At 40.6% G+C, this 26,372-nt stretch overlaps 1 protein-coding gene across 2 annotated transcripts in view; it reads left to right on the top strand.

Annotated features, from left to right (window-relative positions):
* The window catches only part of Aldh1a7 (aldehyde dehydrogenase family 1, subfamily A7), a 59,256-nt gene extending 34,027 nt beyond the window's left edge, over positions 1 to 25,229 (top strand). For both annotated transcript variants that reach the window (XM_087593759.1, NM_017272.16), the window contains 4 exons: positions 4,115 to 4,279; positions 6,468 to 6,625; positions 22,297 to 22,371; positions 24,685 to 25,229. In XM_087593759.1, the coding sequence (XP_087449885.1) occupies positions 4,115 to 4,279; positions 6,468 to 6,625; positions 22,297 to 22,371; positions 24,685 to 24,757 (471 nt within the window). In that variant the 3' untranslated portion in view covers positions 24,758 to 25,229. The remainder of the gene's footprint in view (positions 1 to 4,114; positions 4,280 to 6,467; positions 6,626 to 22,296; positions 22,372 to 24,684) is intronic.
* Positions 25,230 to 26,372: the final 1,143 nt, after the last annotated feature.

The raw sequence follows: 26,372 nt of genomic DNA, 5'->3' as shown, positions 1-26,372 counted from the left end.
GACTCAAAGAATCTAACTTCCAATAGCAAAGATATGATTCTGTTTTGTATTGGCCACTTTTTAAAAGTATCTAGAAACATCTAGGAGCCTTGTCAGAATTTTGCACCAAAAGTAGGGCTGAAGAAATGGATCAATATGTAAAACATTTGTCATATATCCCTGAGGACCTGAGTTCTGAACACTCACGTAAAAGAACGTTATGTGTAGAAGCACATCTGAAATCCCAGTGTTCAAGGGGGTGAGCTAGCTGGTTAGCCTGTAGCTATGACTTCGTGAGCCTGCCTCAGTAGATAAAATGGAAAGCCATGGAGGAAGATACTCTGTGTCAACCTTTGGCATCCACACACATGATGCACATGTAACTTCATCCATGCAAGTATGCATGCACAGACGTATCAGCATTTGCTCCTACTTGTACTCACATACATGCCAATACACACACCTACACACCACACTCACATATGCACACCAAAAAGAAGAAACATTTACAAATGTTATCAACTCCTGAATTCTTCAATGTGCAAAACTCTTAATTCCTACAGACAATTCTTAGTCTGGAAATTGTACATACAACTGACAATTCACTCTTATAATCAATCTTTCATCTCAGTTGCTATTCTACAGGTCTAAGCAGTAGAACATTCCCGAATCTTCCGCAGGCTTCTTATTTTCTATGATGTAATGATATTGTAATTGGTTCTTGGAGGTCCTGCATTCTGGGCTGCTGACAAGCTTCTCATTTCCGTTGTCAAAAGCCAGGAATTCTCAGGTCTCTGGGTCTATAAATATGAATTTAGATCCACTGCAAATATGAATGTCTTTGTTTAATCTCACCTAAAGGTCACCTTTTTGTCTTGTAGAGCTTTTGTTCTTGTTCTGTTGTACAAGCTCTTAGACCTTTGGTTCTGAGTTCACTCATACCTCTGGATCCTTCTCTGAATCAGTGATCCTCAACCAGAGGATGTTTTCCACACACCCACAGGGGACACTGACCTTATCTGGAGACTAAGTTTTTATAACAAGGTTAGGGGGTCTACTCACATCTTTTGAAAAGACGCTGCTGAACACCACATGGTGAATTATTTCCTGAAATGCCAGTAGAATCACTCCTGAGAGCTGTGCTCTGAGGACTGGATGCTGACTTTGGTGTCGTCACTCTTTCACATTAAATATGCTACAGTGTGCCTCACTTACTGAGGCAAACTTTGTTGGATTTTAAAATAAGTCTAGCCTGAATTCAATTAACAAAAACTTGGAGGGCGTTTCTGCCAATTATACTTTGAGAAAGGAGTCTGACAAAGCCATAAAGCCCAAAGGAGACTTCGTTACTGGTTTCTCTGGATGCAATTAATTTGGAAGAATGGTTTGGAATGGTCTACTGAGCACAAATACCCAATTAGAGAAATCTTAGGACAAAATCATTGGCAAGCATTGAAGCCTCAAATCAATAAAGTAGCTGTCAAGTGAAACAATTACTGTTTTGTTTCAAGGTCACTGTTTTTTTGTAACCATTGAGTTCAGAGATTACATAGAAGTAGTTGCTGAGTTTATCAGATTTGGTAATTTATATTTATGCTTGTCTCATAGTCCAGAAAGATGTGTAATTCTGAGTGTTTTTGTCATTTCTCTTTCTTGTTCTAATTATGTATCGGGCTGTCTACATAAACATAAAATATTTTTGTCATTACATATATCATGAGAAGGCAGCCGATATGGTGAGCAGATGGATGGTATGCTAGGCCTTTGACTAACAGAAGGTTTTGGAAGTCCCAGGTCTAACAATGTTTATATGTTTCTCGCTCTCCTGGAATAAAGGATAGCTTATTCTGCCAAACATGTTTTCCATAGACATGCTTATGGAATTTATTTATTTATCTGATTTTTAGCATATCAAATCTAAAGAATCAGAATTTTTATGTTCAAAAATTAAATGATATATTTTTAAACTATTATAGTAATATCATGATCAATGTATTTTCCTAGATTGACCACAAAACAATAAAGGCCTCTTCTGCACATAAGAATTATTAAATGGTACCAAGTATTGAGAAAGAAAGTCAAGATTATCCCTATCAATCTAAAAATCTTACAAATCATCCTGAACATTTCCTTATTAACCATATCTAATAACAATGCCACTTAGTTGTACTATATCAATTGATATGAAGCAATACCAATGACCCCTGTTTTAAAAATAACTACCAAAACTCCATAATAGGTTATAAATGAAGACATTTTCTTTGGAGATTATCCCTTTCAGTGACATGTACAAAAAATTACAGCAACATGGTACCACATACTATGCCACAGTTTCTAAACTTATAACTGATTGTCGTGGCATTTTTTTCTACTTGCAAGATGGAATTGAGTTAAGGACAATTAGAGAGCATGTATGGAATTTCTTCTGATCCTTGAGAGCCTGAGGAGATTGACAGAGTCCACGAATATGAAGAGTGCCATTTTCAAGGCAGGACAAGAGACATGTAAAATAGGCAAAAACCGGATCCTTTTCTAAGTGCTTTCTTTGATCTAAGTTTTTCTCCTGCCCCCTCTCCACTCCATCACACTTCAGATCCCCTGTTTTCTTTCTTTCTTTTTTTTTTACCAATAATGTGAGATCTAAGAGATAATCATTTACCTCCTTCCATGAGAGGTGAGGTATGGGGAAGATCCCACGTTCCAATGCCATGTGGAATGAGATGGGTTATTCTGATATCATCAAACAGAATTCTGACCTTCTTCTTACTCTTCTTTATGTAAGATAGTTAAAATGTTGCACATTCATGGTCACTTCCTTATGCTTTGACATAGCTACGCCCACATAGCTACTCTGTTGAAGTACAAAGAAGATAAGCAGAACTTGTTAGCTGTTGGGATGCAACCTACTGAGCTGAACTGAGGATGATCCCAATCTGTAGTAACTATGGATGCCATGCCATGCATGACTTAGGGGAGCTCAGGCTCTGTTTCTGAAGAAGAGGGGTCTCTAACCATCAAAAGCATCTGCTTCTTAAGTGTTATAACCACCTGGACCTGACTCAAAGTCCTCTGTCTCACTTCATTCCTTTTTCTCACTCAGGACTTAGATCGCAAACCAATGTCTTCAATCATTAACAACTTTTTTCCACAATCATCTCCAAATACATTGATGAGCACATAGTGGAGAGAAGCCATATGACTGTAGTGAATATGGTAAAGCCTTTGCATTGTAACTGTACTCTCCAAAAACTTAAAGAGCACACACTTTAGAGAAGCTTTATGAATATAAAGAATGTGGAAAAGCCTTTGCATATCTCTGTAGACTCTAAAGACATAAAAGAATACATACTAGACAGAAACCTTGTGAGTGTACTGAAGGTGAAAATCCTTTCCATGCCACGGTAGTCTCTGAATACATAAATGAACACATACTAGCCAGAAACCTTATGAAAGTAATTAATGTGTTAAAGCCTTTGCATGTCCTAATCATATTGAAATATATGAAAGAATTCATAGTAGAAATAAACTGTAGTGTTTTAATATGCTTGGCCCTAAGAAGTGGTATTATAAGAAGTGTGGCCATATTTGAGTAGATGCTACCTTTTTGAAGGAAGTGAATTCCTAGGGTGGTGGTCTTTGGAGCTTTGGCCAGTACAAAACAGCCTCTTCTACTGCTTGACTGGAAGACAGTCTCTTCCATGATGCCTTCTGATGAATATGCAGAACTCTCAGCCCCTTCTCCGGCATCATGCCTGCCTGCATGCTGCCATTCTTCCTGCTCTGATGGTAATGGACTAAAAATTTGAAACTGTAATCCAGGGTCAATGAAATATTTGCCTTTAAACAGTTAAAAATAACCATTTCTTCAAATGGGAAAAAAACCAGCTACATGAAATTTTCATGTATTCTCATGTCACTAATTTCTATTCTTTCCTACCTGTACTCAATTTAAATACATTCAAGCATTCTTTCCTGGAAATTCTTGAGGAAGAAAACACACTGAAGAATGAGATGGATGGATGTCTCCTGTTGTGAATGATTAGATTTACTACAAATATGCTGGTACTTTGGAAGTCTTCATTTGTAGTATGTTATGTTTATCATCACGTCTCTTCTTGGGATTTCTATCAACTAGATTGACAAGGAGCAACATGCTAAAATCCTTGATCTCATTGAGAGTGGGAAGAAAGAAGGCGCCAAACTGGAGTGTGGTGGAGGACGCTGGGGGAACAAAGGCTTCTTTGTCCAGCCTACAGTCTTCTCCAATGTGACCGATGAGATGCGCATTGCCAAAGAGGAGGTAATGTTTCCATGTGGTTCTGCTTACAGGCTTGCCCTGTTCTTTCTCCGTGTGAGCTGTGTGTCCTTCTAAAAACTCAGCTTCTTAAATATTATTTTCTTGAAACGTTTGACAATAAAGTCTTAAATATTTTGTGATCAAAACCGAGAAGTGAGGAATCCAGTGGGCCTACAGAGTTATCAAAGACATAAGTCACAACAGCTTTTTTTAAGTGCTTCATTCACAGCCTTAAAGGAATGGGAAATGATGCTGTCATTTGTTAAACCAGCAATAACTATGCACATATTAAGTTACATATGCCAGGAACAGAAGGGCAAGTATTGACTGATCTCAATTATAAGAAGAACTTAAAAAAGTCAACCTAAGCTCACAGAGAAAGAGTGGACTGACTTTGTAAGGGAAATGAGGGTGATTCCTAGGACACAATCTAAGGAGCATCAATATAGATGGTACCCACATATTCAATATATAAATAGGAAGAACTAGTTTGTGATTACAATGACAACTAGTATTCTTCACAAATCTGAGCGCTTTTAGTATAAGCAATGATTCGTGCACATGAACAATGGAAGTGTCATGTACTACACCCCCAAAAGAAGATACTATTACTCAAATAAATGAAATCACAATTTCCTATTCAACGAATTTGTACTCATGTCCCTGATGTGGCAGAGGTTATTTTTGTTACCTTCAGAATATCAACAAATAAAGAGATAATGGGAATATTTAGCTTTGCGAGAAAAGGAAATAAATATAAAGATCAGAAATAAAAATCATAAGTACGTGGATCATCCACCGTTCCTAGGTTGTCTGCATGAATTTGCTCCCCAACTGCATCTAAATTCCTGTACTTATTGGACAATTCTTCTTTGATTAGTATTATTGTTCTTGTTGAGCTTGATTAACAAGGTCAGTAGAGACAGTAAAGCAGAAACTAGTCTTCACTCAAGGAAACATTTATCACCTTCTTCTACTGAACACAATAGAATAGCTCGCTTGCTGCTTTAAAATAGGAGTCAGAGTCTACACCATGGCACCTAAGTTGTAGCAATTCTGTGTAAACCCACCATAGCTCTGCTCTCCCTGCTTCCCATTTCCAATGTTCACAGTGCTGTGCTTCCGAGTTACAGGGACATGACAGAGTTTAGAATCTCAGGTTCTGTCCTTAGCCTTCAGGTGACATTCACTAACTGATTTATACCACACAGATGGACTCAGAGCCAGTTTTTACCAATTCATGTTCACATTTCCAAGGACATTGTATTAGCATTCAATGAAGCCTCTCCTTTCTTTAATTTTGATTGTCATCTTTCTAAAACACTGAAATTTAGATAGACATTTTGTATATCTAAAATACAGATATCTAGAGAAAATCCAAGAGTTTCCTCTTACCTGGAGGGTGAGATATCAACTGAGTTGCCTGTGAGTGTTACTGACGAGATTCCAGTAGAAGTGAAGGGCTGATTCATATTGGATGAGACAAACCAGGACTCTTCTTTCCTGTTCTGTTACTCTAGCCCCTGACAGAGACTTGGTTTTTGGTTAGAAAGGATGATTCTGGAGTTAGGCTTCCAGTAGTAAGTCTTTTGTTTGGTTGTTTGTTTCTTTGTTGGTAATGTTGTATATGGTTGGGTGACTAGTAGAATCTGAATAAAAACTTGTGCTATGTGTTATTTTAGCCAAGTTTTATAATCTCAAATATATCCACATATAAAAATGAATGATATTTAAATCATCTATATATTGGTATTTAAAACATAAACATTGTTCTCAATCATTGTCTATTGATTACTATCAGAGCAAAGCACTGCTTTTTTGGTCTTGTTATCTTGTGCATTAACTTAAACAATGAAGAAAACTGGAGTTAAGTTTTAAGATGTTTATAAGAAAATAATGCAGTTAGGGAGTTGCTGTTCAGTCCTTCCATTTTGGGCAGTTCTGGAGCAGGATATGAGAATGAATGCTGCTGTAACAACTGGTGTCTACTCCACATAGAATGTCACCCATGATAACAACCTCTTTTTATGTTCACTAGCCATGACCACCTATTCTAACTCTTACACATCGGTCTTAGATGGAAGACAGCACCTTAGTTAACGTAGAATGGTTTCTAGGCAAGCTTATGCATGTGTTTAAAGCATATGTAGTCTCTATACTGTTAACCTATTTTTCTGTCATTCTTCGGTAGATATTTGGACCAGTGCAACAAATCATGAAGTTTAAGTCCATAGATGATGTGATCAAGAGAGCCAACAATACTCCCTATGGTCTAGCAGCAGGAGTCTTCACAAAAGACCTGGACAGGGCCATCACTGTGTCTTCTGCTCTGCAGGCCGGGACAGTGTGGTAAGTGCAGCTGCAGTAAGATGTGCCCTTCCTGTGTCAGCCACACGGCAGGGGAATTGACCTCCTCTAGACTTGAATTTTCATAGAAATTATCTGACTGGTTAAAAAGGTAGTTTCTATAAATAAAATGAAAGATTATCATCATCCAGCTTTTCAAATTACTTATGTAGAACATTGACCATTTTATAGCTATACACACACACACACACATACACACACACACACACACACATATTGCAATTGGCACTCTGCTATCTATATGTGAGATGAAGGAATAATTCTGTCATAGTCAACTTTACATTCGACAATTTATATTGGGACTTTAAAGAAGTTATTATTGTTACTTATCAACTTATCATACTTAATGTTAAGCCTAAGGTGATACATTAGCTGAGTGCGTATATATCCTGGTCTACTTTATGCTTTTTAATATGAAACAGGAACTCATTTTTTTGCTCAATCTGTCCTTGAACTCCCTCTGTGGCCACCACTAGCCTTGGATTTCTTACCTTCCTACATCATGCTCCCGAGTAGCTGGGATGGGTATGATGCTATTCTTTATAAAAATGAATTATGTGTATGGGTGTTTGGCTTGCACACGTATCTGTGCATCATGTGAGTCCCTGGGGTACGCAGAAGCTAGAAAAAGCCATGAGATTAGTTGGAACAGCGGTCATAGACAGTTGCAAGCCCTGAGAATGTGGGTACTGGGAGAGCAGCAAGTATTGTTAACTCTAAGTCATCTCTCCACCCTTTTTTCTAGCTCTTGACTTAGACTGTTCTTTGATTATTTTTAGTTTTAAGATTTATTTACTTATTTAATGTATATGAATAAGCTGTCTTCCTCTACACCAGAAGAGGACATCAGATCATCCTCCAAGTCATGTTGCTGGGAATTGAACTCAGGACCTTTGGAAGAGCAACCAGTGCTCTTAACCACTAAATTAATGCTCCAGCCCTTGTTATTTGATTTTTATAATTTAACTTTAATTCCAGTTTCTGGTTGTGCCTCTCAAAGGCTGTGCTCCACTTCTGGACTCTTTCCTCAGCACCCTTGTCTCACCAAGCCTTGCTTCCCTCAATCACAGCTACAGACAGCTATTTTCATTCTCTCACCTCATTCGCTTAAGGACGATCAGGCACTTGATAGCTTGAAGAATCTTTTCCTCCTAGCAAAGTAAGCGTCATCATTTAGGAACTATTGGCACAAAGTTGCAAAGTGTTTCTTTCTTTCTTTTTTTTTCAATTATGTATTTTTTTTTATTAACTTGAGTATTTCTTATATACATTTCAAGTGTTATTCCCTTTACCGGTTTCCGGGCAAATATCCCCCTCCCCCTCCCCTTCCTTATGGGTGTTCCCCTCCCCACCCTCCCCCCCTTGTCGCCCTCCCCCCAACAATCTAGTTTACTGGGAGTTCAGTCTTAGCAGGACCCAGGGCTTCCCCTTCCACTGGTGCTCTTACTAGGATATTCATTGCTACCTATGAGGTCTGAGTCCAGGGTCAGTCCATGTATAGTCTTCAGGTAGTGGCTTAGTCCCTGGAAGCTCTGGTTGCTTGGCATTGTTGTACATATGGGGTTGTGAGCCCCTTCAAGCTCTTCCAGTTCTTTCTCTGATTCCTTCAACGGGGGTCCTATTCTCAATTCAGTGGTTTGCTGCTGGCATTCGCCTCTGTGTTTGCTGTATTCTGGCTGTGTCTCTCGGGAGAGATCAACATCCGGCTCCTGTCGGTCTGCACTTCTTTGCTTCATCCATCTTGTCTAATTGGATGGCTGTATATGCATGGGCCACATGTGGGGCAGACTCTGAATGGGTGTTCCTTCTGTGTCTGTTTTAATCTTTGCCTCTCTATTCCCTGCCAAGGGTATTCTTGTTCCCCTAATAAAGAAGGAGTGAAGCATTCACATTTTGATCATCTGTCTTGAGTTTCATTTGCTCTAGGCATCTAGGGTAATTCAAGCATTTGGGCTAATAGCCACTTATCAATGAGTGCATACCATGTATGTCTTTCTGTGATTGGGTTAGCTCACTCAGGATGATATTTTCCAGTTCCAACCATTTGCCTACGAATTTCATAAACTCGTTGTTTTTGATAGCTGAGTAATATTCCATTGTGTAGATGTACCACATTTTCTGTATCCATTCCTCTGTTGAAGGGCATCTGGGTTCTTTCCAGCTTCTGGCTATTATAAATAAGGCTGCGATGAACATAGTGGAGCACGTGTCTCTTTTATATGTTGAGGCATCTTTTGGGTATATGCCCAAGAGAGGTATAGCTGGATCCTCAGGCAGTTCAATGTCCAATTTTCTGAGGAACCTCCAGACTGATTTCCAGAATGGTTTTACCAGTCTGCAATCCCACCAACAATGGAGGAGTGTTCCTCTTTCTCCACATCCTCGCCAGCATCTGCTGTCACCTGAGTTTTTGATCTTAGCCATTCTCACTGGTGTGAGGTGAAATCTCAGGGTTGTTTTGATTTGCATTTCCCTTATGACTAAAGATGTTGAACATTTCTTTAGGGGTTTCTCAGCCATTCGGCATTCCTCAGCTGTGAATTCTTTGTTTAGCTCTGAACCCCATTTTTTAATAGGGTTATTTGTTTCCCTGCGGTCTAACTTCTTGAGTTCTTTGTATATTTTGGATATAAGGCCTCTATCTGTTGTAGGATTGGTAAAGATCTTTTCCCAATCTGTTGGTTGCCGTTTTGTCCTAACCACCGTGTCCTTTGCCTTACAGAAGCTTTGCAGTTTTATGAGATCCCATTTGTCGATTCTTGATCTTAGAGCATAAGCCATTGGTGTTTTGTTCAGGAAATTTTTTCCAGTGCCCATGTGTTCCAGATGCTTCCCTAGTTTTTCTTCTATTAGTTTGAGTGTATCTGGTTTGATGTGGAGGTCCTTGATCCACTTGGACTTAAGCTTTGTACTGAAAGAGTGTACCCCTAAACGGGGGACGTGTCTCTCGCTCTAATCGTGGGATGGGGTTCCCCCAGGAATCACGAGTAGCCATTCTTGATATAACAACAGGAGGTAGCTTTATTAACGAGATCCCGGGTCTTAGCGGGATCCCGGGTCGACACGTATCTCACACAGGAGACAGAGGAATCGACCCTGAGCCTCTTCAGGCAGGGGTTTATATAGGAGAAGCCAGGGGGTTTCACGTGGTTATCAGCAAGGGAAATGGGTACAAGGTCTCATCTGCAATCAGTACGTGCGGGTTGGGGTGTTCTCAATATAGGAGAACGTCTTATCTTTATCTGTAGAGCAGGGAGTCATACGTCCGGATGCCGCCCCCCTTACTGGAACGATCCCTCTTATCTTTATCTGTAGAGCAGGGAGTCATCCGCCTGGATGGCCCCTGACTCAAAGGAGATGGTGGCTGCCGGGCACATCTCAGGCCAGCTCTGTCCTGCCCCCTTATCTGCTGTTCTTTTGCAGTTTTTATGAAGTTTTTATTTTAACTCTTCAGCTCCAAATGGTCTGGCAAGCCCTATAGTCTCCCTTAGGTAGTCCGGACCTTGTTTATGACTAACTTTTTGAAATTTAACTCTTAATTTCCCTCTACTTTTTGTGAATAGTTCTAATCTTATAACTACATGATGAGTTCAGCATCTAGAGGCTCTTCACCCCGTACAGCCTGATACTGTTGTCTTAACATGAGGACATGTACAGCACTAATTCGTTCCCTGACAAAAGCTAAAAGGCAGGCGATTAATGATGCATGGCCCAAAAGTGAGCAAAAGGAGGAGGATGATCAAGGGACCGGCTAAGGCTGACAACAGGGTGGTAAGCCATGGGGACCTATTGAACCAGCGTTGCAACCAGCTATCAGTGGCTTCTCATTCTCGTCGTCTCTTGTCTAGCCTCTCTCTAAGTTTAGCCATAGAATCTTTAATGGTCCCTGAGTGATCGAGGTAAAAACAACATTTTTTTCTTCAAAGCAGCACATAGCCTTAAATAATTTTTAACTCTCTTTTGTGTCTTATTAAGTCTTTAGCATCAGGATTCTAATCTGGACACTATCTAAACCTATACACCAAGGTCATGACCAGCTTTCAGAACTTTTAAACTTATACAGATTGTGATTCCTGAGGCACAGTCTCAAGGAGTGTTAGGAGTACTAACATATGTAATGTTAAATCAAGTCTATCTCCTCACCTATCCCGATGGAACCCAGGGCAAATATGAAATTTTTGTTTCCAAAGCACACTCAAGTGAGCATTATAGCAACCTCCCAGTCACTTAAGTCTAGGGAGCTTTTTGAAGATCTGAGTGTTCCTCTAGGTCCCAGCTCTCAGCCCCAACAGCTAGTTCGCTGTTGGTGAGGGCTGGGTCTTGATGGCTGTCAGGGTGGTCAGTAGCACCAAGTATGGTCCTTTCTAGTGAGGCTCGAGTGTCTGGGCTCAGTGTAGCTGCAGTCTCCGACCTGGAACTGATGAAATGTCTCAGGGGTCCCGGGGGCATAGGCTGCTGTCAGCTGTGAGCAGATTTCTTTCTGTATCACCTGTAGGTCTATTAGCCTGGCATACAAATTATTATTACTATGACATGTTGGTTCAGTAACAACATCTAATACAGTCAGAGGAGCTGAGGCCCCATATAAGATCTCAAAGGGGGTAAAGCTGAGTCTGGAAGGGGTATTTCTTGCTCTGAAGAGAGCAAGAGGGAAGGAGTGTCACCCAGTCTGCGCCAGTCTCCATGGTCAATTTGAACAGGGTCTCTTTTAGTCTTATTTTTTTATTCTACCTGTCCTGAACTTTGAGGTCTGTAAATATAATGTAATTTCCAATCGACCTCTAAATATATGGCCACACCCTGGCTTACCTTGGCAACGAAAGTAGGGCCGTTGTCTGACCAGATTACCTTGGACATTCCAGACCTGGGGAAGATTTCTTCCAGTATCTTCTTGATGATTGTAGAGGCCGTCTCTCGTTTGGTGAGGAAAGCTTCTATCTATTCCTGAAAAAGTATCTACAAGCACTAGGAGACACTTGTGATCATATTTTTCTGGTTTTGTCTCAGTGAAGTTCACTTCGACTTTTCACTAAACTCTCTAGGTCTCTTTGCCCTGTTTGCTTGTTAAGTATTCACTTATTGACATACCTTATACTTTTTACTGTCTCTCTGGCTAAAATCTTAAAGTCTATTACATACACTTAACTACTTGGACAAACTTTTTATCTCTTAAATGAGTCTATTTCTGTATTTGGCAAAGTGAGTCTTTTTTTGTTCTTTGAGGAGTATAGCTTTCTCAAGTGTGTCACTGTCTTTTTTTTTTAAAGCAGTTTGGGCCTTTTCTTCTGTTGTACATTCTAAGTGAGGCCATCCCTTAGTCCAATCCCAGTTCCCAGTGGCTATCTCTTGTAGGCCTGTAACCAGGATAGGCTCCTGTATAGCCATTTCCCGAGCCACTTTATCTGCTTTGTTACTGTCCCATGTCACTGAATCTCTTCCTTCCTGATGTCCTGGGCAATGAATAGTACTCACAGTTGCTGGCTTCACCAGGGCATCTAAGAGATGGCAAAGGCATCTGCGGCACTGATGTGCTGGGGGGGTTGAGGTTCAGCCATCCCAGATGACACTGTGTTGTCCACCATGGCAGCACCCACTTATCTCTGACCCTCATGAAGGGAACTGTTCCCATCTGTAGACAAGGTAGACCCCTGTTTCAGCAGGGGTCAATCAACCAGTCGCAGAGGTCTTTTCTCTACCCATGGGCTTCTGCCAGTGCTTGACACTCATGTTGCAGTGGCTCCAGGTCAGGATTGGGCAGCAAGGTGACCAGATTGTCCCCAACAGGTGGAGAATCTAGTCCATGGCAGCTGACCAGTGGTCCCATCTTCTGGGACATTTCATTTAAAGGCAAAACATCAGCCACTCTACCACAGTTTAAGTCCTGGATTGGGTGATAATTGTTAGTGCCCGGCTGGCAGGAGTGATGTGTTCCAGGCAGAACAGGACTAAGCCACACATCTCTCAGCATCAGGTACTGGTGCACTGAGACAGGTCTTAAGCTCTACATACATAGTCTGTAGATATGCATATACATGGCCTCACCCAGCCATTTCAGTCCACGCAAGCCATTTTGGAGAGCAAATTTCTCAGAAGCAAGGGATAGGGGCAGTCAGGGATGACCATGAACAAGTGGGTTACCCAGCCCACGCCAAGGTCCACTGTTCTTCGGGCAGTCCATAAGTATTGTTTGTTGTCAGTAGCCCCTTGTACTCAAGGTCTTTGGATATTGGCCCACTGGGGGGGGGGCATAGGAGCACAGAGCATTGGGTCCCTGTATCCACACTTCTCTTCTATCTCTGTACATAGCCAGCACTCTAGGACCAAGAAGCTCTCCAGAGACCCCCCTTGTTCTTCTTGGGCAGTCCCTGACCCAGTGTCCTTTTTCTTTGTATTAGGCACATTGATCTTTAGCCAGGTATTCTCTTCTGTTACCAGGTACTATCTTCCTAGGTTCCCTAACTACTGTGGCCAGTATATGTTTCTCTCTTGTCTCTTATCTCTCTTTAGCTCTTTAACCTCCTCTTTTTGTCTCTTTTCTTCTCTAGCTTCCTGTTCTTTTTATCTTTTTTTCTCTTTCTCTTCCACAGTCTCTCTCATATCTTCTGTATCTTCTTTTATAGCTATTAGATGCTGTCCACTTAACCACACTTTAACTTTACTTTTTCTGTAACTTACACTAACTCTCAGCAACTTAGCTTAACCCTTTAAATTTCTGTAATTTTTTTCTTTATATCTTTTCCTTATCTTAGCCAGATTGGTGGGGCATTTTCTAGCCCCTCAGAGACCCACCCTTGGAGCCCAGCGGCAGACCTGGTACTCCCTACCTTTAGGCGTATTGAAGTTAACAGGCAGAAGTGAGGGCCTTCCATCCATGTCTGGAACATTCTTTCTGGCCTCCAGTAGGATTCCGTCTTTCCTTGGTAGTAAAGAAGACCTGTAACAGTTACTAACAAGCATCTCAAATGGGATGGTGAGAAAACAAGAGAATCTTGAGAATAGAGGTCTACTGAAGAGGGCAAACAGCATTTAGTCACACAGCTAAACCAGGAGGACTTCTTGGACAAAAAGGCCATTGTACAAATAAGCACAAGCTTAGATTTTCTCTCAAGGAGTATCTCTCTTCAGTGTCAGCTCTGTGGCTTTGCCTCTCACGAGAACCAGCCTCCAAATGACACCAGGCTTCTAGTAACAACTAATAACAAAAGGATGGAGAGATGGTTAGAACCTGGGTACTAGATGCCAGATGGCTGACAAAAGAATTGTAACCAGTTCACCTGGGGCTATCAGGACCTCAGTAGTAGCCCTTTACCAAACTGTCTCACTGGGTTAAAGGCCCATGGAAAAGAAAACATTAATCCTGACCTTGGCCACCGCCAAAGCTTGAATTCTAAATCTTGATTGGCAAAACAAAGTTTTTTCACAGTTTGCTGTAGATTCTTTGAAACTATTTTAGGGGCTCTTTTTGTCCCCCAACCTGGGGCATTTTGACCACAGGGGCAGGAACTGGCTGCTGTGGGAATAGGATCAAAGACACTCTCCATGTTAATGATGACTAATGAGAAAAGTAATTTAATGTTGGAGACTGACTTCTCTCTCGGAATAGGGCCAGCAGATAAGGCAGGCTTCCTTAAAGAACTTCTCTTAATGAGCGCTCTCCTTCTGTGAGCAAATGTCAGAAATTCCTTCTTGTTCTTGTTTTTCTTAGAGTCCTCTCCCACCTCGCTCTCAGCCTTTTCAGATAGTTCCTCCTGTAGCATTTCTAATGTAGCCTGTCCCTTTAAGGTTCTTTGCTCCCAAGCAAAATTTAAATCTTTCCCAGCTTATCACAGCTGTCTACCATGAGATTTCCAGAGACAGCGGACCAAGATGTAGCAATTCACTAAGAAATCTCTCTATAGTGTTTCTTTTTACCTTAAGCCTTTTTCTTTTAAACAGCTCTTCAAGAGCCAGAAAAATTGGGTGAGACTTGGGAAGTCTCCATGCTCGCTGCAGTAGCTCCACAGCCATTTTCCCTTTCCCCTATTGTGTGGGCTGCGAGCACAAGCACAGATAAAACACTATGTTTTAAAAAAAATTAACGTTGGCTATCAACCAACACACCGCCACTAGAGCGGGGTCCACAAAATTAAATTCCTTACTCACTAAGCATTAAGGGGACCAAGTAAAACTCTTCGACAAGCAAAGCAAACAGTTCAAACACAATTGTCAGTCTAAGATTTCAAACACAGTCAGATCTATTTGACTGCCAGTTGCCGGGTCCTCCCGACAAAGGCTGGCTCGCAGAATATCTCTCACATGTCTCAGAACCTGCGCAATTGGGGCGTCCCCCTGTGCGCTTTCAAAAAAAAATTAAGAAGGGTGGTTGTTTGGAGCAGGAATCCTGCATCTGCTCTCAGAGTAGGAATCCTGCATCAACTCTCAGGCGCCTATACAGGGTGGGAATCTTTCATCCACCCGAGTGCACTCAAACTTAAAACCGGTACCGAAAAAGACACAATTTACAGCACAAAAACCATGTACACTCACACACACACACACACACACACACACACACACACACACACACACACACAGCAGCCGCTTTCCAGCACTCACACTAACGTACCTCCAAGTGGCATTCGGGGTTCCGGGGGGGGGTCACACTCCGATCCCAGACGAGCCCCCATATGAAAGAGCATATCCCTAAACGGGGGGACGTGTCTCTCGCTCCAATCGTGGGATGGGGTGCCCCCAGGAATCACGAGTAGCCATTCTTGATGTAACAGCAGGAGGTAGCTTTATTAACGAGATCCCGGGTCTTAGTGAGATCCCGGGTCGACACGTATCTCACACAGGAGACAGAGGAATCGACCCCGAGCCTCTTCAGGCAGGGGTTTATATAGGAGAAGCCAGGGGGTTTCACGTGGTTATCAGCAAGGGAAATGGGTACAAGGTCTCATCTGCAATCAGTACGTGCGGGCTGGGGTGTTCTCAATATAGGAGAACGTCTTATCTTTATCTGTAGAGCAGGGAGTCATCTGTCCAGATGCCCCCCCCCCTTCCTGGAACAATCCCTCTTATCTTTATCTGTAGAGCAGGGAGTCATCCGTCCGGATGACCCCCCCCCTTCCTGGAACAATCCCTCTTATCTTTATCTGTAGAGCAGGGAGTCATCCGTCCGGATGGCCCCCAACTCAAAGGAGATGGTGGCTGCCAGTCCCTGGAACAATCCCTCGACCTTGCTTTTAGGCTTGGCCGGGCACATCTCAGGCCAGCTCTGTCCTGCCCCCTTATCTGCTGTTCTTTTGCAGTTTTTATGAAGTTTTTATTTTAACTCTTCAGCTCCAAATGGTCTGGCAAGCCCTATAGTCTCCCTTAGGTAGTCCGGACCTTGTTTATGACTAATTTTTGAAATTTAACTCTTCAGTACAGGGTGATAAGCATGGATCGATCTGCATTCTTCTACATGTTGACCTCCAGTTGAACTAGCACCATTTGCTGAAAATGCTATCTTTTTTCCATTTGATGGTTTTGGCTCCTTTGTCAAAACTCAAGTGCCCATAGGTGTGTGGGTTCATTTCTGGGTCTTCGATTCTGTTCCATTGGTCTATCTGTCTGTCTCTGTACCAATACCATGCAGTTTTTATCACTATTGCTCTGTAATACTGCTTGAGTTCAGGGATAGTGATTCCCCCTGAAGTCCTTTTATTGTTGAGGATAATTTTAGCTATCCTGGGTTTTTTGTTATTACAGATGAATTTGCAAATTGTTCTGTCTAACTCTTTGAAGAATTGGATTGTTATTTTGATGGGGATTGCATTGAATCTGTAGATCGCTTTTGGTAAATGGCCATTTTTACTATATTAATCCTGCCAATCCATGAGCATGGGAGATCTTTCCATCTTCTGAGGACTTCTTCAATTTCTTTCTTCAGAGTCTTGAAGTTCTTATCGTACTAATCTTTTACTTGTTTGGTTAAAGTCACACCGAGGTATTTTATATTATTTGGGTCTCTTATGAACGGTGTCGTTTCCCTAATTTCTTTCTTGGCCTGTTTCTCTTTTGTGTAGAGGAAGGCTACTGATTTATTTGAGTTAATTTTATACCCAGCCACTTGGCTGAAGTTGTCTATCAGCTTTAGTAGTTCTCTGGTGGAACTTTTGGGATCACTTAAATATACTATCATATCATCTGCAAAAAGTGATAATTTGACTTCTTCTTTTCCGATCTGTATCCGCTTGACCTCCTTTTGTTGTCTGATTGCTCTGGCTAGAACTTCAAGAACTATATTGAATAAGTAGGGAGAGAGGGGGCAGCCTTGTCTAGTCCCTGTTTTTAGTGGGATTGTTTCAAGTTACTCTCCATTTAGTTTAATGTTAGCAACTGGTTTGCTGTATATGGCTTTTACTATGTTTAGGTATGGGCCTTGAATTCCTATTCTTTCCAGGACTTTTATCATGAAGGGGTGTTGAATTTTGTCAAATGCTTTCTCAGCATCTAATGAAATAATCATGTGGTTCTGTTCTTTCAGTTTGTTTGTATAATGGATCACGTTGATGGTTTTCCGTATATTGAACCATCCCTGCATGCCTGGGATGAAGCCTACTTGATCATGGTGGATGATTGTTTTGATGTGCTCTTGGATTCGGTTTGCCAGAATTTTAATGAGTATTTTTACATCGATATTCATAAGGGAAATTGGTCTGAAGTTCTCTTTCTTTGTTGGGTCTTTGTGTGGTTTAGGTATAAGAGTAATTGTGGCTTCATAGAAGGAATTCAGTAGTGCTCCATCTGTTTCAATTCTGTGGAATAGTTTGGATAATATTGGTACGAGGTCTTCTATGAAGGTCTGATAGAATTCTGCACTAAACCCGTCTGGACCTGGGCTCTTTTTGGTTGAGAGACCTTTAATGACTGCTTCTATTTCCTTAGGAGTTATGTGGGAATATGTGGGCATTCTTCCCTTATTGTTATTGAAGACCAGTTTTAGGCCGTGGTGGTCCGATAGCACGCATGGGATTATTTCTATCTTTCTGTACCTGTTGAGGCCCGTTTTTTGATCAATTATATGCTCAATTTTGGAGAAAGTACCATGAGGAGCTGAGAAGAAGGTATATCCTTTTGCTTAGGGTAGAATGTTCTATAAATATCTGTTAAGTCCATTTGGCTCATGACTTCTCTTAGTCTGTCTACGTCTCTGTTTAATTTCTGTTACCATGATCTGTCCATTGATGAGAGTGGGGTGTTGAAGCCTCCTACTATTATTGTGTGAGGTGCAATGTGTGTTTTGAGCTTTAGTAAGGCTTCTTTACGTATGTAGGTGCCCTTGTATTTGAGGCATAGATATTTAGGATTGAGAGTTCATCTTGGTGGATTTTTCCTTTGATGAATATGAAGTGTCCTTCGTTATCTTTTTTGATGACTTTTAGTTGAAAATTGATTTTATTTGATATTAGAATGGCTACTCCAGCTTGCTTCTTCTGACCATTTGCTTGGAAAGTTGTTTTCCAGCCTTTCACTCTGAGGTAGTGTCTATCTTTGTCTCTGAGGTGTGTTTCCTGTAGGCAGCAGAATGCAGGGTCCTCGTTGCGTATCCAGTTTGTTAATCTATGTCTTTTTATTGGGGAGTTGAGGCCATTGATGTTGAGAGATATTAAGGAATAGTGATTATTGCTTCCTGTTATATTCATATTTGGATGTGAGGTTATGTTTGTGTGCTTTTCTTCTCTTTGTTTTGTTGCCAAGACGATTAGTTTCTTGTTTCTTCTAGGGGAAAGCTTGCCTCCTTATGTTGGGCTTTACCATTTATTATCCTTTGTAGTGCTGGATTTGTAGAAAGATATTGTGTAGATTTGGTTTTGTCATGAAATATCTTGGTTTCTCCATCTATGTTAATTGAGAGTTTTGCAGGATACAGTAACCTGGGCTGACATTTGTGTTCTCTTAGGGTCTGTATGACATCAGTCCAGGATCTTCTGGCCTTCATAGTTTCTGGCGAGAAGTCTGGTGTGATTCTGATAGGTCTGCCTTTATATGTTACTTGACCTTTTTCCCTTACTGCTTTTAATATTCTTTCTTTATTTTGTGCGTTTGGTGTTTTGACTATTATGTGACGGGAGGTGTTTCTTTTCTGGTCTAATCTATTTGGAGTTCTGTAGGCTTCTTGTATGCCTATGGGTATCTCTTTTTTTAGGTTAGGGAAGTTTTCTTCTATGATTTTGTTGAAGATATTTACTGGTCCTTTGAGCTGGGAGTCTTCACTCTCTTCTATACCTATTATACTTAGGGTTGATCTTCTCATTGTGTCCTGGATTTCCTGTATGTTTTGGACCAGTAGCTTTTTCTGCTTTACATTATCTTTGACAGTTGAGTCAATGATTTCTATGGAATCTTCTGCTCCTGAGATTCTCTCTTCCATCTCTTGTATTCTGTTGGTGAAGCTCGTATCTACAGCTCCTTGTCTCTTCTTTTGGTTTTTTATATCCAGGGTTGTTTCCATGTGTTCTTTCTTGATTGCTTCTATTTCCATTTTTAATTCCTTCAACTGTTTGATTGTGTTTTCCTGGAATTCTTTGAGGGATTTTTTTGACTCCTCTCTATGGGCTTCTACTTGTTTATTTATGATTTCCTGGAATTCTTTGAGGGATTTTTGTGACTCCTCTCTATGGGCTTCTACTTGTTTATTTATGATTTCCTGGAATTCTTTCAGGGATTTTTGCGATTCCTCTCTGTAGGCTTCTACTTGTTCTCTAAGGGAGTTCTTCACGTCTTTCTTGAAGTCCTCCAGCATCATGATCAAATATGGTTTTGAAACTAGATCTTGCTTTTCTGGTGTGTTTGGATATTCCGTGTTTGCTTTGGTGGGAGAATTGGGCTCCGATGATGCTATGTAGTCTTGGTTTCTGTTGCTTGGGTTCCTGCGCTTGCCTCTCACCATCAGATTATCTCTAGTGTTACTTTGTTCTGCTATTTCTGACAGTGGCTAGACTGTCCTATAAGCCTGTGTGTCAGGAGTGCTGTAGACCTGTTTTCCTGTTTTCCTTCAGCCAGTTATGGGGACAGAGTGTTCTGCTTTCGCGTTTGTAGTTTTTCCTATCTACAGGCCTTCAGCTGTTCCTGTGGGCATGTGTCTGGTGTTCACCAGGCAGGTCACTTGCAGCAGCAAATTTGGTCTTACCTGTGGTCCCGAGGCTCAAGTTTGCTCGTGGGGTGCTGCCTACGAGCTGTCTGTGGCGGCAGCAACCAGGAAGATCTGCGCCGCCATTTCCGGGAGCCTCCGTGCACCAGGTTTCCACATGGCGTTTGGTGTTTTCCTCTGGCGTCAAAGATGTGTGCAGAGTGCAGTCTCTTCTGGCTTCCCAGGCGTGTCTGCTTCTCTGGAGGTTTAGCTCTCCCTCCCACAGGATTTGGGTGCAGAGAACTGTTTATCTGGTCTGTCCTTTCAGGTTCTGTCGGTGTCTCAGGTGCAGGGGTCCTGCTGCCCCTAGGCCCTCCCCCACGGGAACCCAGAGGCCGTATACAGTTTCCTCTTGGGCCAGGAATGTGGGCAGGGGTGGGCAGTGTTGGTGGTCTCTTCTGCTCTGCAGCCTCAGGAGTGCCCACCTGATCAGGCGGTGAGGTCTCTCTCCCACGGGGTTTGGGAGCAGAGACCTGCTGCGGGCCCGGATCCGCGGGTTTAGGACTCCCGGTAAACATGGCAAAGTGTTTCTTAATTCAGCATTATAGCTTACCTGACAACTACTATTTGTTATGCCAACTTTATCTGTGATTAACACAAAACACAAAACAAAACCAGGCGTCTTTTTTTTTTTTTTTTTTTTTTTGGTTCTTTTTTTCGGAGCTGGGGACTGAACCCAGGGCCTTGCGCTTCCTAGGCAAGTGCTCTACCACTGAGCTAAATCCCCAACTCTACCAGGCGTCTTTTGACATTAAGTAATTTATCAGGATCATACAAACATAATAGAAGTGGGAGGCTGACCTTAAGCACTCTGAAGAGAAACTTAACTTCTGCCACGTACAAGTTTAAACAGCATAACACTAAAATGCCAAATCCAAAATACTCTGAAATATGGCATTGTAATGTTTGTATTTTGGGTAATTTCAAATTTGATATTGTGAAATATGGATTTTTTTAACCAGTAAAATCTATGTGAGTAGTTCATAGTCTGAATACACCCCCACTCAGAACTGAAACAGTTGTGCTCCCCGGATTTCAGAGAAGGGATCCTCACCTGAGGGCTTCAATACAGTGATGTAGGGTTGAGCAGATGACTATTCAGCAAGGGAAGTGCTTGATGTGCTAGCATAAAAAATGTTTCATTTTAGCTTCCATGGAGAAGCCACACATGCTGGCCTGTGCTTCTATCAGTGTGACCATAGCCATAGCCAGAAGCACACCTGGAATTTACAGGTCAGACAACTGATCTAAATTGGTGAGCTCCAGGCTTGATGGGAGATGTAGACTCAAAAATTAAGATGGACAGAAAATGAAAAACTAATACAAAATGAATACTACCTCTAGCCTCCATTTAGTTTCTCAAAATGTGCATATATTTGCAGTGCATAAGCACACACACACACACACACACACACACACACACACACACGATAAATGAAAAATGTTTATAAATAAACAATTGAGGAATAAGGTTGTGAATCAAACATTTCATAGTATGTCTGTTTTATTTTCTCTGGTGAAAGTCTTTTATTTAATAAAACTTTTCAAAACTACTGTATAATGTTAATATACAATTAGCATTAAGCACTACAGCTCAAAATCTTGTTGGTTTTTTTTTTTTTTGAAGTTGCATTTCTTCTCAAACTTCTCAAATTTCTTAAAGGAAATAAATCAAATTCTCACTTACTTAGCATAACAATGATCAACAGATTTTTCCCTATGATAAAAGTACTGGTAAATTCATTGTTACTAACTCAGACATATTCATATACTACATTTCCTAGAAACTTGCTGTGTACTCCATATTTTTATAAATCATCTGGCATAGGTCAACAGGAGCCCTATAAAATATAAAATATCCTCTCTATATTACCATTAAAATGATTGTTCCTGGATTGTGCAATTGCACCTCCCAACCACTCTTCTGCATTATCTTGGTCTGTTTCTAAGCTTCTCTTGAATTCCATTCCCATTTTATATTTATTTTTCTGTAATAAAGTCTTTAAAAATATTTCTAAATATATTACCAGCTTTAATATTTAGACCCAGTTCCTGCTATCGCTTCTGTTTAAACCATCTATTGATCAATGAATAAAACAGATGACATAAATATTGATAAATATTATAATTGCTAAATAGAGTTGATTTTAGACTGCTAAGTGTGTAAATTTCAAGATCATCACAGAGCTTCCTGCAAAGAGGCCATTAGAGAACGCCATTCAATCCCCTCCTCAAACACTTCCATGTATGGTACATTGATTCTTCCCTCTGTGATGATTCAAGCTAATTTTTTAAAAATAACTATTCATACCTAGTTGTATTATTTCTTTCTAGGTAATATGTAGAGGATTTTTGCATGATAAAGTATAGCACTGGTTTTTATCTCAGTGATCATATTAGGTTGAAACGAAGGAATTCTTAAGGCGATTTCTGTGTATTTAAATTTCCAGTTTAGAAGTTGTAGCATGAGTTAATTGTTATCTCTTTTCTGTTTCAGGGTGAATTGTTATTTGACTCTTTCTGTCCAGTGCCCATTTGGTGGGTTCAAGATGTCTGGAAATGGGCGAGAAATGTAAGTTAAACTTTACATTACAGTAAATGCCCAAGTTTGTGAAGAGGAGTACCACTACCAGGAAACTGATCTATTTTCACGACCTCACAAACACTCCATCCACATTTAGTATCAAATAGTATTTTACATTTTGGAAGTTCTCCCTAAGTGCAGAAAAGCAATAGCAGATCACATATAATTTATTAAGCTCCTACAACTATGCTAAGTACACCCCAACTTGGTAACTAAATTGTTGCCTGCTTTTAGAATAACCTATGTCTTCTATATGTGAGTAGAAGCTATTTAAGAAACATTTTCTGAAAGTAGGGAAAAGGGCAAACATGATCTTGAGATGCAGGAAGTTAAATATTGAAACACTCTAGGTATACAAATATACCTCCTAAGTAAACCAGGGTTGCCTGACCTCAAACTGATAAACATCTGGTGACATCTACCTAACAGCTATGAAACGTCTGTTAAATAAACCATTTGCTGCCAAATGCCTATAGAGAATTACTGAGGTGATTACTGATAATGACTCCTTCCAAGAGGTAGAATGTGATTCGTTCTGAAAGGCAGACAAACAGAATTAACTATGGTGAACTTGGATACATTTTTATTTTCTTGACCGTATTGGTCAAATCAGTTAGCAAACATTTGTCTGACCCTGTGTTAAGGCCTATTTCTATGCAGTTAGTAGAGACAGACATATCTTAGCCTCACAGACATCATGTGGACTGTCATGAGAAGCTCAGCCACTGTGTGCAGGTTTGCTAGAAATGCAACCTTGACCTCATATAGATACACGGACTTAGAATCAAAAGTTGATGACTAGCCCAGGCAATTTGTGTACAAAAGATTTAGAAGCCAGAGCCAGTAAAGTATTAATTTTTCTCAGCTAAGGAGAAATGTAAGCAGATAGATGCTCCTCTGGTCTACATTAAAATAATACATGGACAGTATTTCTGAGAAAGATGATTCAGGTCAGCCTCAATGTAACAATACAGCTATATACTGGTAGGATATTAATACTGGGAGTGCTCAGTGCTATAATAACCCCAAATACAATGGAAAGCAAGTTGGACAAAATTATGGGCTAATTAGTCTGCCTCTTTGAGATAAACTATTAAAACACTACATTTTAATGAACTTTAGACGAGTTAGTCAAGCTCTTCGATTATGTTGAAAAACACACTGTTGAAATTTTCAAGGGATACCTTTAGAAGTTTAAATTATACACAAAACAATCGATGTATGGGTATTACTGATTGCTCAGGATAATGAGACATATTTGATACACATGACAGAATCAGGAGAAATGCTGGTAGGGAAGGACTACAGTGAAGCTCCTTTGTAATCTTAAGCGTGTATAGGTTCTATGACCCTGAGAATAATCCTATATGCATATAAATTAATCTTCGTATCCAAGCTATGCAGAACATCACTAAATGCAATCCTTCCAAACTAAATCACTCACCAGGTTGAAACAGATCATAATTTCCAAAATTGGTTTCAGATAAGGCCCTTATAAGTTATCGTGATACCCACAGATAGGATTGACTCAGCATCAGTTCAGTTGGGGTTGACTTAAAAATCTTAGAAGTGTATTGTGGAAAGTTAAGTAATAGATAGCTAAGATCTGAAAAGCATGAATCAGGCCAATCTTCAGTTTCCTTTCTTCTTAAGAGGGAATACAAGGAAAAAAAATCCTACCAACAAAGATTGGGTGTCTGTGTGTCCCAGAATCAGAAGATACTGTTAAACTACAGCTTTAGAAGAACAGAACACCCTTAATGAAAGTGGATCTTGGTCACTCTCTACCTGCTCATGACTACCACTTCTGTGACAGGCAGATGGTGAATGCAGGCTCCAGTGTCCCTGGTGGTTTATTCTGCTGCTCTACAGTGACCATATAGTGCAAGAAGAGCCTCACCTCCCTTAGTTATTGATCCGATAAAGTCTGATCAGGTTGAGTTATGCAGTATTTAAAATTATGATCAAGTATAATAGTATAAACAATAGATATCTTCTCTGAAAATAAACCAAGTAACTAATTATTTAAAACAAGAGACAAGTTTAAGAATGTTTTTCTGGGCTGGAGAGATGGCTCAGCCTTTAAAGGCTAGGCTTACAACCAAAAATATAAGAATGTTTTTCTTGGTCATAAAGCTTATGGTCAGCTAGGAACAATATGAACTACTGTGTCCTCAGTATATATTTTGCATTGTTCCTAATCAGATAAGCAAGAAAAACACAGCACCAAATTATACTAACTCATAGGCTTACACTGCACTGCGCAATCATTTTTATTGGCAATTTTTCTTCCCTCTCTAGGGGTGAACAGGGTGTTTATGAATACACTGAGCTCAAGACAGTCGCAATGAAAATATCTCAGAAGAACTCCTAAAGAAGCCAGCAGAGTGACGAGAAACTCTCAGCAGTGGCTACATGTCTCCTACAATCACCAGCAGAGGGTTGTTTTATTACAGGGTCTTCTGTTGATTTCTTAAACATAAGGAATCCATCAGCATTACTGTAACTCATAGAAAACGTATAGTTTAATTCTTCTAATACATGACCCTAATACATACCCAAGAAGAAAGGGATACATTTAGGTACATGCTCTTTGTAACCCAGTCATGAAAAAGTGCTTTTCATTGTAGCTACTTGTCTACAGCCCTCATTTGATGTGATTTAAACTCTGTTTCTCGGTGACTTCTTGCACTACTCACCATGCACAACTGAAAAGTCAGCCACTGTTCTTGGAGTTATTGTTCTGAGTATTGTGAAATATTTTTAGAATGACATACCTGCTTGTCAAATGAAATGCTTAGCTGTAATTAGAGTGCAAAGTTTAATAAAGGCAAAATCTCACATGATTTTGTTCAGCCTCAGTTTTTTAAACTTATATGCTGTCAGAATTTCATATATCTGTGCTCTGTATTGTGGTCGTATACAACCCCACTTGCCCCTCTGACTCCTCCCAGATCTGCATCCATGTACGTCTGCACCCAATTTCACACACTTTTACATTTATTGTGACTCACTGAGTCCAGTAATGCTGTCCGCATGCACATGAATGTAAAGCCATCCACTGAGGCATTATCAATCTATCAGGAGCCATACCTCTGTTGAAAACTGCCTTCCCTTCTGCCAGCAGCCATCAGCAGCTAATGGCTCCTCTTAGGAAGATGGCCCTGTGCTCTCCCTCCATCCATGCTGTAATGTTGAGTGGCCTTTCCTTGAACAGGTCTTGTGTAGTTAGCCACAACCACCATGAGTTCATGAGCACAATGAATCTGTCATATTTAGACTGCACTATTTTCTAGTGGTCATCTTTGACTTCTAGCCATTGTCATATTTCCAGCCCTCTTCCATCATGTTCCCTGGGCCTTGGAGAGAGCGATGTAATAGGCAAGTCCCATTTATGGCTGAGAACTCCATGGAGATTTATTCTCTGCACTTTAGCCAATTCTGAAACTCAATTCATCATCATTCTCTAGAAAGGAAACTTCCCTAAAGAGGACTGGGACATGTACCAATTTATATGCAAAGATAGAAGTCTTTGGAGGAAGTTTGATACTCCTCCTCTTAGCTTGTTAGAGCACATACATGGCTCACAGCTGCATAGGAGTGTTGATGACATTTCTCCCACATAATGTCCATAGCACTTTCTGTTTCTTTGAAAGGTAGACAGCAGGGAGAAGGCTTCTAAGTCAATACCAGCAGATTCCTTAGCCTCCTGTGGCTGAAATGTGTATTATTTTCATCAGTAAGATGATGTACCAGTAGGCAGTGAGAGAAATGGCTATACCTTGTCTTGTTTGGGAATTCTTTGTGACTCCCAACTTGATCAACAACTTGAAGAGGGTATTCCTATCCTTATAGATAGTAGATGTACAAATTGTAGGTTTCATATGTTTTTTTTCAAACCTCCTTTTTACTGTCATCGTAGTTGTCCATCCTCATAACACCTGAACCTATAGCCTGTTACCGTTCCTTGCTTTAGTACTGTAAGAGTT

Source organism: Rattus norvegicus, chromosome 1, assembly GCF_021556685.1.
Source record: "Rattus norvegicus strain SHRSP/BbbUtx chromosome 1, alternate assembly SHRSP_T2T, whole genome shotgun sequence".
In the NCBI taxonomy this organism is placed as follows: Eukaryota; Metazoa; Chordata; class Mammalia; order Rodentia; family Muridae; genus Rattus; species Rattus norvegicus.
The sequence above is the reverse complement of the archived record's forward strand: the minus strand, read 5'-3'. Positions and strand labels throughout refer to the sequence as shown.